This window comes from Mustelus asterias, chromosome 4 (assembly GCF_964213995.1).
Source record: "Mustelus asterias chromosome 4, sMusAst1.hap1.1, whole genome shotgun sequence".
Lineage (NCBI taxonomy): Eukaryota > Metazoa > Chordata > Chondrichthyes > Carcharhiniformes > Triakidae > Mustelus > Mustelus asterias.
The window spans coordinates 71,983,405-71,998,403 of record NC_135804.1 but is presented as its reverse complement, the minus strand read 5'-3'; the positions used below and the strand labels follow the sequence as shown (position 1 = coordinate 71,998,403).

Here is a 14,999-nt window from a genome sequence, read left to right as displayed (position 1 = left end):
CACCCATACAAGCAGGCACATATGCTCATCCATGCGCACACAGCCACACAGATAGACACACATATAGACACACAGACACACCAAACATACAAACACACAGACTCACACAGATGCACACACAAACACAGATGAACACGCCTTCACAGATGCACATACATACAGACATACACACACACACAAAAACACACACACACAGTCACATAGATGCACACAAACTCACATACATAAATGTACACACATACACACAAGCATGCACACACACAGATGCACAGAGATACACACAGGCACACACATACAGACATACAGACACACACATCTCACAGGATCACAGATAACTACATGCAGGAGTGGCCCTACCCCCATCGAGTCTGCACTGATTCAAGACTGGGCGGAGAAGTGGCAGATGGAGTTTAACCTAGATAAGTGTGAGGTGGTTCATTTTGGCAGGTCAAATAGGATGGTGGAATATAATATTAATGGTAGGACTCTTGGCAGAGTGGAAGATCAGAAGGATCTTGGGGTCCGAGTTCAAAGGATGCTCAGAACAGCTGTGCAGGTTGAGGCTGTGGTTAAGAAGGCGTATGGTGTACTGGCCTTCATCAATCGAGGAATTGAGTTTAGGAGTCATGAGATAATGTTGCAGCTATATAGGACCCTGGTCAGACCCCACTTGGAGTACTGTGCTCAGTTCTGGTCGCCTCATTACAGGGAGGATGTGGAAGCCATAGAAAGTGTGCAGAGGAGATTTACGAGGATGTTGCCTGGGTTGGGGGGCATGCCTTATGAGGATAGGCTGAGTGAGCTCGGCCTTGTCTCCTTGGAGAGACGAAGGATGAGGGGTGACCTGATAGAGGTGTATAAGATGTTGAGAGGTATTGATCGAGTGGACAGTCAGAGGCTTTTTCCCAGGGCTGAAATGGTTGCCACAAGAGGACACAGGTTTAAGGTGCTGGGGAGTAGGTACAGAGGAGATGTCAGGGGTAAGTTTTTCACTCAGACGGTGGTGGGCACGTGGAATGGGCTGCCAGCAACAGTGGTGGAGGCGGATTCGATAGGGTCTTTTAAGAGACTTTTCGATAAGTACATGGAACTTAGTAAGATAGAGGGTTATAGGTAAGCCTCGTAATCGCTAAGGTAGGGACATGTTCAGCACAACTTTGTGGGCTGAAGGGCCTGTATTGTGCTGTAGTTTTTCTATGTTTCTATGTTTCTAATCTCCTCTGTACTCTCTCCAATGTCTTCTCATCCTTCCTCAATTATGGCCCCATAACTGGACGCAGTTTCCAGATGAGGCCTAGTGTCTTGTACAAGTTCAACATGACTGCTTTCCATTTGAAGTCAATACCTCTATGAATAAAACCTAGGATATTGTATGCTTTATTAACTGCTCTCTCTCAACCTGTCCTGCCACTTTCCGTGATATGTGTATACAGTTGTTTTCTCTGATATTGATATTGTGCAATTCCCCTGATGGGGAAGATGAAAAGTTTCTTCAAGTTTTGCATTATCAACTGATGAGTTGGCGTGTTTCAGTACCTGATATACATCAACTTTGTTTTGTATGAAAACCTTTTAATTGTTTTCCAATTAAAAAATATAATTGCACTTTTATTTTCAGGAAAATTCGACAACATGTGTGTTCTTGGAATTTGGACCGACTGGTAAATAAAAAAAAATTTGTTCAAATGTGTTAATTATTAAGATTAGGAATCCTTTGCCAATCATATAAAGTTATATTTGTTTGGCCTAATGTTAGGGACTATGGCCGGATTTTTACCGGCCTGCCTGCCACAGGAATCGGAGCGGGTGGAACATGGGAAGGTCTGTTGACCTCAGGCAGGATTTTACAGTTTCAGGACGAGCGAGGCTGTAAAATCCAGCCCTTAATCAGAAACGCCAAGGTATATTATGAAGTTAACCGAGACCCCAACTATTTTTGATTTTGGCATTAGTGTGAGCATAAGGTGTTCCACTCGAACTGTGATTCTATTGATGCACTGTTTGTTATTAAAACAAATTTTATTTAACAGTAGTTAAAATATTACAAATAATTAGCATAACTTTTACCAATTGAAATACTTAAACATGACACAGTATAATTCTCAACTGCTAGCTATTTCTATTAGTTCCATTGTAATCAATTTCCCCATAGACGTAAACTTATCTTCAGAATCAGTTAGCAAGGCACACAGGCTTACATGAATTCTCAGTCCCTCAGCCTCAAACCCATTTATGCCAACTCTCTGCTTCCTGTTTACTAGCCAATCTTCCATCTCTGCCAATATGTTACCCTTAACACCATGAGATTTCATTTTCTGCAATTACCTTTAATGTGGCACCTTATCAAATACTTTCTGGAAATCGAAGTACAGTACATCCACTGGTTCTCTTTTATCCAAGCACATGTGACTACAAGAAACCCCAATAAATTGGTTAAACATTACTTCCCTTTCACAAAGAATTGTTGGTTGCCCCATTGCCTAGGGTGTTTCCAAGTGTCTTACTATAACATCTTTAATAGAGCTTTCTAACATTTTTCTTATAGCCTTAAGTTAAATGGCCTGTACTTTCCTGCTTTCTGCCTCCCTCCTTTTTGTGGTAATGGGAGTGGTTGTCCCTCCCTTCTGCCAATCAATCAGTGGGCAGGGCCATTGCTGTGACCCGGGGAGTAAGATGGCATCAAGCCTGTAAATATCTCAATGTGTGTTCCCAATAAAGTTTACATTTATTTGCAACCAACCGGTTCCTGCTTCAAGATATCACACTTTTTGAATAATGGAGCTACATTTGCTATTTTCCAATCTAATGGGACCCTTCCCTGAACTTCTGGAAAATTGAAACCATGTATCAATTATCTCACTTACCATTTTTTCAAGACTTAGGGTCCATCCAGGAAATTGTCAGCTCACAGATCCAAATATTTGCTCAATACCACTTCCCGGGTGATGTGATTTTTCTGAAATCTTTCCTCCCTTCTATTTCCTGACTTATGGCTATTTCTTGGATGTTACCTGGTGTGCTCCATAGTGAAGACCAATGAAAATACCTGTTTAACTCATCCACCATAGCCCTACTTTCCATTACCAATTCCCCAGAACCAATGCTCACTTGTTAGCTCTTTAGTATTTTTAGTGAGAATCTAACACTAGGGACCATCTAGTTAGCTGTAAATCAATTTATTAGAAGTTTATTTTTAATTAAATAGTTATTAGAGGGTAAAAATGGCAGTCAGCAGGGTAGTGTGCTTCTCCTGTGGAATGTGGGAAATCAGAGATTGTTCAAATGTTCCTGACGTCTACATCTGCAGGAAATGTGCCCAATTGCAGCTTTTGTCAGACTGCATTGATCAGTTGGAGCGGCAGTTGAACACACTTAGGAACATGCAGGAGGCAGAAAGGATCATAGGCAGGAGTTTAAGAGATGTGATCACCCCCAAGATACAGACAGATAGATGGGTTACCACTAGAAGTGCAAGCAGAGTGCAGGAGTCCCTTGTGGCTCTAACAAGTATACCGTTTTGGATACTGGTGGGGGTGATTGCCTATCAGGGGATGGTGGCAGCAGAAATCAGAGCAGTGGCACCACAGCTGTCTCTGTTGTACAGCAGGAAGGGTCAAAGTCCAGTTGAACAGTAGTAATAGGGGATTCTATAGTCTGGGGCATAGATAGGCAGTGCATTCCAGGCCACCAACACCTTCTGTGTAAAAAAAAACTCCCCCGTATATCTCCACTGAACCTTTCCCCCCTTACCTTAAACTTGTGTACCCTTGCAATTTCTGTCCTGGGAAGAAGCTTCCAATTGTTCATCCCATCTACGTCCCTCATAATTTTATGAACTTCTAGCAGGTCGCCTCTCAGCCTCCCTCTTTCCAGGGAGAACAATCCCAATTTATTCAATCTCTCCTTTCGCCTTTGACAAGGTACCGCATGGTAGGTTGTTGCAAAAGATTAAATCTCACAGGATCTAGGGTGAGGTAGCCAAATGGAATCAAAATTGACTTGATGACAGAAGACAGAGGGTTGTTTTTCAAACTGGAGGTCTGTGACCAGCGGTGTGCCTCAGGGATCGGTGCTGGGTCCACTGTTATTTGTCATTCATATTAATGATTTGGATGAGAATTTAGTAGGCATGGTTAGTAAGTTTGCAGATGACACCAAGATTGATGGCAGAGTGGACAGTGAAGAAAATTATCCAGGATTGCAACGGGATCTTGATCAATTGGGCCAGTGGGCTGATGAATGGCAGATGGAGTTTAATTTAGATAAAGGCGAGATGATGCATTTTGGTAGATCGAACCAGGGCAGTTAATGGTAGGGCATTGGGGAGAGATCTAGGGGTACAGGTTCATAGCTCCTTGAAAGTGGAGTCACAGGTGGGCAGAGTGGTGAAGAAGGCATTTAGCATGCTTGGTTTCATTGGTCAGAACATTGAATACAGAAGTTGGGATGTCTTATTAAAGTTGTAAAAGATCTTGGTAAGGCCGCACTTGGAATACTGTATACGGTTCTGGTCACCTTACTATAGAAAGGATTTTATTAAACTAGAAAGAGTGCAGAAAAGATTTACTAGGATGCTACCGGGACTTGATGGTTTGAGTAATAAGAAGAGGCTGGATAGACTGGGACTTCTTTTCTCTGGAGCGTAGAAGGCTGAGGGGTGATCTTATAGAGGTCTATAAAATAATGAAGGGCATAGATCAGCTAGATAGTCAATATCTTTTCCCAAAGGTAGGGGAGTCTAAAACTAGAGGACATAGATTTAAGATGAGAGGGGAGAGATGCAAAAGTGTCCAGAGGGGCAATTTTTTCACACAGCTGATGGTGCATGTCTGGAACAAGCTGCCAGAGGTAGTAGTAGAAGTGGGTACAATTTTGTCTTTTAAAGAGCATTTAGACAGTTACATGGGTAAGATGGGTATAGATGGATATGGGCCAAATGCAGGCAATTGGGACTAGCTTTGGGGTTTAAAAAAAAGGGCAGCATGGACAAGTTGGGCCGAAGGGCCTGGTTCCATGCTGTAAACCTCTATGACTCTCTGATTCTATGATCCCTGCGGAACACCACTAATTCAGACCTCCATTCAGAAAAACACCCTTCCACCACTACCCTCTGCCTTCTATGTCCAAGCCAGTTCTGAATCCATCCAGCTAGTTCACCCCTGATCCCATGTGATTTAACCTTTTGTACCAGCCTACCATGAATGACTTTGGCAAATGCTTTACTAAAGTCTATGTGGACAACATCCAAAGCCCTTCCCTTATGAATCATTTTTGTCACCTCCTCAAAAAACTCAATTATGTTAGTGAAACATGACCTCCCTCATATAAAACCATGCTAATAAGAGCATTCAGTTCCAAATGTGTATAGATCCTACCTCTATGAATCTTCTCCAACAATTCCACTATCACTGACGTCAAGCTCACTGGCCTATAATTACCCGGATTATCTTGCTACCCTTCTTAACTAACGGGACAACATTGGCTATCCTCTAATCCTCTGGGACTTCACCAGTGGCCAACAAGGAAACAAAGATTTCTGTTAGAGGCCCAGCAATTTATCTCTTGTCTCCCTCAGTAACCTCGGATAGATGCCATCTGGCCCTGGGGATTTGTCTACCAAACGCTTCCTCTCTCATTATGATGACTTGTTCTAAAGTGTTTACATATCCCGCTGAGATATCACCAATCAACTTGTCCCTCTCCCTCGTGAATACCGATGCAAAGTACTCAATAAGGATCTCACCTGCTTCCTTTTGTTCTACGCATAATTTCCTTCCTTTTTCGTTGAGTGGACCAACTCTTTCTCTAGCTACCCTCTTGTTCCTAATGTAGGTATAAAATGCTATCTAGGGGTGCCAATTTGCATATGGCTCAGGTAATAATTGAGAAATTATTACCTTTGAGATTCTGCTGTTAAATTTAGTGCCTCGCTCCTCATACTGACAAAGCAGAACCTCCTTCCTCATCCTGCCTATGTCATTGATGCCTACATAGAACATAGAACATAGAACAGTACAGCACAGAACAGGCCCTTCGGCCCACGATGTTGTGCCGAGCTTTGTCTGAAACCCAGATCAAGCTATTTCCTCCCTATCATCCCGAAGTACTCCATGTGCCTATCCAATAGCTTCTTAAATGTTCCTAAAGTTTCTGACTCCACTATCCCTGCAGGCAGTCCATTCCACACCCCAACCACTCTCTGAGTAAAAAACCTACCTCGGACATCCTTCCTATATCTCCCACCATGAACCCTATGCCCCCTAGTTACCGCTCCATTCACCCGAGGAAATAGTCTTTGAACGTTCACTCTATCTATCCCCCTCATCATCTTATAAACCTCTATCAAGTCTCCTCTCAACCTCCTCCGCTCCAAAGAGAAAAGCCCAAGTTCCCTCAACCTTTCCTCATAAGACCTACCCTCCAAACCAGGCAGCATCCTGGTAAATCTCCTTTGCACTCTTTCCAGTGTCTCCACATCCTTCTTGTAGTGAGTGACCAGAACTGCACACAATATTCCAAATGTGGTCTCACCAAGGTCCTGTACAGTTGCAGCATAACCCCACGGCTCTTAAAGTCAAACCCTCTGTTAATGAACGCCAACACACTATAGGCCTTCTTCACGGCTCTATCCACTTGAGTGGCAACCTTCAGAGATCTATGGATATGAACCCCAAGATCTCTCTGTTCCTCCACATTCTTCAGAACCCTACCTTTGACCCTGTAATCCACATTTAAATTTGTCCTACCAAAATGAATCACCTCGCATTTGTCAGGGTTAAACTCCATTTGCCATTTTTCAGCCCAGCTCTGCATCCTATCTATATCTCTTTGCAGCCTACAACAGCCCTCCACCTCATCCACTACTCCACCAATCTTGGTGTCATCAGCAAATTTACTGATCCACCCTTCAGCCCCCTCCTCCAAGTCATTTATAAAAATGACAAATAGCAGAGGACCGAGCACTGATCCCTGTGGCACTCCGCTGGTAACCGGTTTCCAGTCCGAAAATTTTCCAACCACCACCACCCTCTGTCTTCTGTTAGATAGCCAGTTACCTATCCAATCGGCCAAACTTCCCTCTATCCCACACATCTTTACTTTCTTCATAAGCCGACTATGGGGGACTTTATCAAACGCCTTACTAAAATCCATGTATATGACATCAACTGCACTCCCTTCATCTACACACTCAGTTACCTCCTCAAAAAATTCTATCAAATTTGTGAGGCAAGACTTGCCCTTCACAAATCCGTGCTGACTAACCCGGATTAAGCTGCATCTTTCTAAATGGTCGTAACTCCAATCCCTAAGGACCTTTTCCATCAACTTACTGACCACCGAAGTAAGACGAACCGGCCTATAATTACCAGGGTCATTTCTATTCCCTTTCTTAAGAAGTCCACTGGAGCAAGCTGAGAGGGGTGATTGAAAAGCAGCAGTGCTGGTAAGAGATTAATTGGATTAATTGAATTGTTTATTTATTTAATTAGTCAGCTAGTGTGTGTATTTTTTTGGCCTTTACTTGAACAGCAGTTTTTCAAGTTTAAAGTGAAAACTAGAAGTGGGCAGCAAAGGAGTCTGGGAAGGGTTTTTATTTTAACTTTAAAAGTCAGTTACCTGGGAGGTTCCCCCTCATTGATCCACTGGAGCAAGCTGAGAGGGGTGATTGAAAAGCAGCAGTGCTGGTAAGAGATTAATTGGATTAATTGAATTGTTTATTTATTTAATTAGTCAGCTAGTGTGTGTATTTTTTTGGCCTTTACTTTAACAGCAGTTTTTCAAGTTTAAAGTGAAAACTAGAAGTGGGCAGCAAAGGAGTCTGGGAAGGGTTTTTATTTTAACTTTAAAAGTCAGTTACCTGGGAGGTTCCCCCTCAGGAGTAGTTTTTTTTTTTCTCTCGGGCCCCTAGCCCTATAAATTGGTGCAGAGGAGATACCCGATCCTCTACACTGGTAGAGGATCCCACCCTTCCATCCTCCTCTAACCTAATTATATGTGTGGGGAAGTTTTTTGTTTTCTTTTTTTCTTGCTGGTAATGGCTTCAGGGATGGCAGTTCAGGCAGTATGCTGCATCTCCTGTGGGATGTATGTGGTGAGGAAATCCAGTAGTGTTTCAGGAGATTTTAGTTGTAAGAAGTGCATTAGATTGCAGCTTCTGGAGGAGCGTGTAAAGGAGCTGGAGGGGGAGGTAGAGGAACTCCGCATAATTCGGGAGGCGGAGGTGGAAGTTGATAGGAGTTATAGAGAAATAGTAACTCCTAGAAATGAGGCTTGGGTCAATGCCAGGAGGAGGGGTAAGAAGCAATCGGGAAGACAATCCCCTGGGGCGGTTCCCCTCCATAATAGGTTTTCGGTGCTGGAGGCTACAGTTGAGGAGGAATCAACTGAGCATAGAGAGCAGATCTCTGGGGGTGAGCCGAGTGAGAAAGCTCAGGTGGTTAGGGGCTGTAAAAGACTGGGCCTTGTGATTGGGGACTCCACAATTAAGGGGACAGATAGGAGGGTCGGAACTAAAGGTAGGGACTCAGGGTTGGTGTGTTGCCTACCAGGGGCTGGGGTCCGGGATGTGTCTGACAGGGTATTCAGGACTCTTAGGGGGGAGGGAGATAAACCACAAGTTATTGTACATGTGGGGACACACGACATAGGGAGGATAGGGGAAGGGGATATTAGGCAGGGATTTATGGAGTTGGGGTGGAAACTAAAGGCCAAGACTGACAGAGTGGTTATCTCTGGACTCTTGCCTGTACCACGGGATAGTTTAGAGAGGAATAGGGAGAGGGAAGGTTTGAATTCATGGCTGAGGGGATGGTGCAGGAGGGAGGGGTTCAGGTACTTAAGCAATTGGGGCTCGTACTGGGGAAGGTGTGACCTCTATGAGAAGGATGGTCTACACCTTAATCAGAAGGGGACCAATATCCTGGGGGGTAAATTTGCTAAGGCCATGCAGGGAGGTTTAAACTGATTCGGGGGGGGGGAGGGATCCTGAGTAGTGGGGCTGAAAGTGAGGGATGCATGGATGGGGACTGCAATGCACGGCATTGCAGAGGTGGGGTGGAGCAGGGTTTGAAATGTGTATACTTCAATGCCAGGAGTATTCGCAATAAAGTGGGTGAACTTGCAGCGTGGATCAGTACCTGGGACTTCGATGTTGTGGCTATTTCAGAGACATGGATAGAGCAGGGGCAGGAATGGATGCTGCAGGTCCCGGGGTTCAAATGTTTTAGTCGAAGTAGGGAAGGAGGTAGAAGAGGGGGAGGGGTAGCATTATTGGTCAGAGATTGTATCACAGTGTCAGAGAGGAGGTTTGATGAGGACTTATCTGTTGAGGTAGTATGGGCGGAGATTAGAAATAGGAGAGGAGAGGTCACCCTGTTGGGAGTCTTTTATAGACCTCCTAAAAGTTCTAGAGAGGTTGAGGAAAGGATTGCGGAGTCAATCCTGCTTAGGAGTGAAAGTAATAGGGCAATTGTTATGGGGGATTTTAACTTGACTAATATTGACTGGAATTGTTATAGCTCTAGCTCGTTAGAGGGGTCAGTTTTTGTTCAAAGCGTGCAGGAAGGTTTTTTGACTCAGTATGTAGACAGGCCAACTAGAGGTGAGGCTATATTGGATCTGGTGCTGGGAAATGAGCCAGACCAGGTGCTAGACTTGGAAGTTGGTGTGCATTTTGGTGATAGTGACCACAATTCGGTTACGTTCACCTTAGTGATGGAAAGGGATAGGCATGAACCTCGGGCCAGTGGTTTTAGCTGGGGGAAGGGTAATTATGAGGCTATTAGGAGAGAATTAGGAAACATAGGTTGGACTAGGAGATTACAGGGACTGGGAACGTCCGACATGTGGAGTTTTTTCAAGGAGCAGCTACTGCGAGTCTGTGATAGGTATGTCCCTGTCAGGCAAGGAGGAATTGGTAGGGCTAGGGAACCGTGGTGCACCAAAAAAGTTTCTTTGTTGGTTAAAAAGAAAAAGGAGGCTTATGTTCGGATGAGACGTGAGCACTCGGGTAGTGCACTAGAAAGCTTTAGATTGGCTAAGAGGGAGTTGAAGAGCGAGCTTAGAAGGGCTAAAAGGGGACATGAGAAGACTTTGGCGGATAGGGTTAAAGAGAATCCTAAGGCGTTCTATAGGTATGTCAAGAACAGAAGGTTGGTTAGGGCAAGTTTAGGGCCAGTTATAGATGGCAGAGGGAAGTTATGTGTGGAACCGGAGGAGATTGGTGAAGCATTGAACCAATATTTCTCTTCGGTGTTCACGCAAGGGGACATGAATATAGCTGAGGAGGACACTGGGTTGCAAGGGAGTAGAATAGACAGTATTACAGTTGATAAGGAGGATGTGCAGGATATTCTGGAGGGTCTGAAAATAGATAAATCCCCTGGTCCGGATGGGATTTATCCAAGGATTCTCTGGGAGGCAAGAGAAGTGATTGCAGAGCCTCTGGCTCTGATCTTCAGGTCGTCGTTGGCCTCTGGTATAGTACCAGAAGATTGGAGGTTAGCGAATGTTGTCCCATTGTTTAAGAAGGGGAACAGAGACTTCCCCGGGAATTATAGACCGGTGAGTCTCACTTCTGTTGTCGGCAAGATGTTGGAAAAAATTATAAGGGATAGGATTTATAGTTATTTGGAGAGTAATGAATTGATAGGTGATAGTCAGCATGGTTTTGTGGCAGGTAGGTCGTGCCTTACTAACCTTATTGAGTTTTTTGAGAAAGTGACCAAGGAGGTGGATGGGGGCAAGGCAGTGGACGTGGTATATATGGATTTTAGTAAGGCGTTTGATAAGGTTCACCATGGTAGGCTTCTGCAGAAAATGCAGATGTATGGGATTGGGGGTGATCTAGGAAATTGGATCAGGAATTGGCTAGCGGATAGGAAACAGAGGGTGGTGGTTGATAGTAAATATTCATCATGGAGTGCGGTTACAAGTGGTGTACCTCAGGGATCTGTTTTGGGGCCACTGCTGTTTGTAATATTTATTAATGATCTGGATGAGGGTATAGTTGGGTGGATTAGCAAATTTGCTGATGACACCAAAGTCGGTGGTGTGGTAGACAGTGAGGAAGGGTGTCGTAGTTTGCAGGAAGACTTAGACAGGTTGCAAAGTTGGGCCGAGAGGTGGCGGATGGAGTTTAATGCGGAGAAGTGTGAGGTAATTCACTTTGGTAGGAATAACAGATGTGTTGAGTATAGGGCTAACGGGAGGACTTTGAATAGTGTGGAGGAGCAGAGGGATCTAGGTGTATGTGTGCATAGATCCCTGAAAGTTGGGAATCAAGTAGATAAGGTTGTTAAGAAGGCATATGGTGTCTTGGCGTTTATTGGTAGGGGGATTGAATTTAGGAGTCGTAGCGTTATGTTGCAACTGTACACAACTCTGGTGCGGCCGCACTTGGAGTACTGTGTGCAGTTCTGGTCCCCACATTACAGGAAGGATGTGGAGGCTTTGGAGAGGGTGCAGAGGAGGTTTACCAGGATGTTGCCTGGTATGGAGGGGAGATCCTATGAGGAGAGGCTGAGGGATTTGGGATTGTTTTCGCTGGAAAGGCGGCGGCTAAGAGGGGATCTTATTGAAACATATAAGATGATTAGAGGTTTAGATAGGGTGGATAGTGATAGCCTTTTTCCTCTGATGGAGAAATCCAGCACGAGGGGGCATGGCTTTAAATTGAGGGGGGGTAGTTATAGAACCGATGTCAGGGGTAGGTTCTTTACCCAGAGGGTGGTGAGGGATTGGAATGCCCTGCCAGCATCAGTAGTAAATGCGCCTAGTTTGGGGGCGTTTAAGAGATCCGTAGATAGGTTCATGGACGAAAAGAAATTGGTTTAGGTTGGAGGGTCACAGTTTTTTTTTTTACTGGTCGGTGCAACATCGTGGGCCGAAGGGCCTGTTCTGCGCTGTAATGTTCTATGTTCTATGTTCTAAACAGAGGAACCACATTCTCCACTCTCCAGTCCTCTGGCACCACCCCCGTGGACAGTGAGGACACAAAGATCAATGCCAAAGGCTCTGCTATCTCATTCCTTGCCTCCCAAAGACTCCTAGGATATATTTCATCAGGCCCAGGGGACTTATCAACTTTCAGTTTATTCAAAATTGCTAGTACATCTTCCCTCCGAACATCTACTTCCTCCAGCCTCTCAGCCTGTGACACCATCTCTTCCTCAAAAACATGGCCCCTCTCCTTGGTGAACACCGAAGAAAAGTATTCATTCATCACCTCTCCTATCTCTTCTGACTCCATGCACAAATTCCCACTGCCGTCCTTGACCGGCCCCAGCCTCACCCTGGTCATTCTTTTATTCCTCACATAAGAGTAAAAAGCCTTGGGGTTTTCCTTGATCCGACCCGCCAAGGACTTCTCATGTCCCCTCCTAGCTCTCCTAAGCCCCTTTTTCAGCTCATTTCTTGCTAACTTGTAACCCTCCATCGAGCCAACTGAACCTTGTTTTCTCAACCTAACATACGCTTCCTTCTTCCTCTTGACAAGACATTCCACCTCTTTTGTGGACCATGGTTCCCTCACTCGGCCATTTCCTCTCTGCCTGGCAGGGACATACCTATCAAGGACACGCAGTATTTGTTCCTTGAAAAAGTTCCACTTATCATTAGTGCCTTTGCCTGACAATTTTTGTTCCTATCCTATGCTTCCTAATTCCCACCTGATTGCATCATAATTACCTCTCCCCCAATTGTAAACTATGCCCTGCCGCATGGCCCCCTCCCTCTCCATTGCAATAACAAAAGACACCGAATTGTGGTCACTATCTCCAAAGTGCTCTCCCACAACCAAATCTAACACTTGGCCCGGTTCATTTCCCATTACCAAATCCAATGTGGCCCCACCTCTTGTCGGCTTATCCACATATTGTGTCAGGAAACCCTCCTGCACACGCTGCACAAAAACTGCCCCATCCAAACTATTCGACCTATAAAGGTTCCAATCAATATTTGGAAGGTTAAAGTTCCCCATGTCAACTACCCTGTGACCTCCACACCTATCCATAATCTGCTTAGCAATTTCTTGCTCCACATCTCTATTACTATTTGGGGGCCTATAGTAAACTCCTAACAACGTGACCGCTCCTTTCCCATTCCTAACCTCAGCCCCCATTACCTCTGTAGGCAGATCCCCTTCATGGGGATCTCCTACATGGACCATGATTACTGGATCCTCCCCCTGCATCTCAGGTTCCCCTCCAGCTCTGAGCAGATGTCCTGAACCATGGTACAGAGCAGGCAATACAACCATCTGGACTCTCGCTCATTGCTGCAGCGAATAGTAACATTCTTCCTCACTATATGGCAAATGGCAAATGGAATTTAACGCAGACAAGTGTGAGATATTGCACTTTGGAAGGACAAACCAAAGTAAAACGTACAGGGTAAATGGTAGGACTCTGAAGAGTGCAGTTGAACAGAGGGATCTGGGAATACAGGTACAGAATTCCCTAAACGTGACATCACAGGTGGATAGGGTCGTAAAGAGTGCATTTGGTACATTGGCCTTTATAAATCGGAGTATCGAGTATAAAAGTTGGAGTGTTATGGTAAGGTTATATAAGGCATTGATGAGGCCAAATTTAGAGTATTGTGTACAGTTTTGGTCACATAGTTAGAGGAAGAATGTAAATAAGGTTGAAAGAGTGCAGAGAAGGTTCACAAGGATGTTGCCGGGACTTGAGAAGCTGAGTTACAGAGAGATTGAATAGGTTGGGACTTTATTCCCTGGAGCGTAGAAGATTGAGGGGAGATTTGATAGAGGTGTATAAGATTTTGATGGGTATAGATAGAGTGAATGCAGGCTTTTTCCGCTGAGGCTAGGGGAGAAAAAAACCAGAGGGCATGGGTTAAGGGTGAAAGGAGAAAAGTTTAAAGGGAATATTATAGGGGGGGCTTCTTCACGCTGAGAGTGGTGGGAGTGTGGAATGAGCTGCCAGATAAAGTGGTAAATGCTTTTAATATTTAAGAAAAACTTGGACGGGTTCATGGATGAGAGGGGTGTGGAGGGATATGGTCCAAGTGCAGGTCAGTGGGACTGGGCAAAAAATGGTTTGGCACAGACAAGAAGGGCCAAAAGGCCTGTTTCTGAGCTGTAATTTTCTATGGTTCTATGGTTCTATACTAAACCCTACCACGACTACATTCTTATGTGTCCCCCCAGTTGTTTGACATCCTGTACTGCAGTGCCATGGTCAGTCAATTCATCTACCCTTCTGCCCCACTCTCAGAATCACAGAATTGTTACAGCGCAGAAAGAGACCATTTGGCCCATTATGGCTGCACCCTCACCCCAAACAAGCACCATGACATTCTGCCATTCCCTTGCCTTTTCCCCATACCTCTGCACATTGTTTCTATTCAAATAATAATTTTATGTTCTCCTGAATGCCTTGATTGAACCTGCATCCACCACACTTCCAGACAGTGCATTCCAGACCCCAACTGCTTGCTATGTGAAGAGGTATTTTTCCCACATCACGTTTACTTCTTTTGCAAATCACTTTAAATCTGTGCCCTTTCATTCTTGATCCTATTCCAAGTCAGAACAGTTTCTCCCTATCTACTCTGTCCAGCCTCCTCATGATTTCGAACATCTCGAGCAAATCTCCTCTTAACCTCCTTGTCTCCCAAGAAGAATAATCCCAACCTCTCCAATCTATCTCATCCAAACAAGCTGAAAGAACGTCAGACCTGTTGGAACTTGCATAGGCTGAAATGCCTGCACTACTGCCCTCTGGGTCCCTTTACTTGTTTCTGCTGCAGTCAGACCCTTCTGTCACTGACCACTTTCCAAAGCAGAAGATCCTCTCCTAAAGGGTGTGACCGCATCTGAAACAAAGTGTCCAGGTAAGTCTCATCCTCCCTGATGTGTTACAGTGTCCCCAGCTCAGCGTTCAGCTCAATGATTCTGAGCCAAATTTCCTCAAGCCTCAGTCAACTAATGAAGACATGCTTGCCCTGGATAACACTGATATCCATGAGCTTCTATA

The 14,999-nt window shown here is 44.7% G+C and overlaps 1 protein-coding gene across 2 annotated transcripts in view; it reads left to right on the top strand.

The window, feature by feature from the left end:
- Positions 1-14,999, top strand: part of LOC144492776 (adhesion G-protein coupled receptor G6-like) — a 374,363-nt gene that overhangs the window by 267,551 nt on the left and 91,813 nt on the right. For both annotated transcript variants that reach the window (XM_078211194.1, XM_078211193.1), the window contains one exon: positions 1,619-1,661. In XM_078211194.1, coding sequence (XP_078067320.1) covers positions 1,619-1,661 — 43 coding nt within the window. The remainder of the gene's footprint in view (positions 1-1,618; positions 1,662-14,999) is intronic.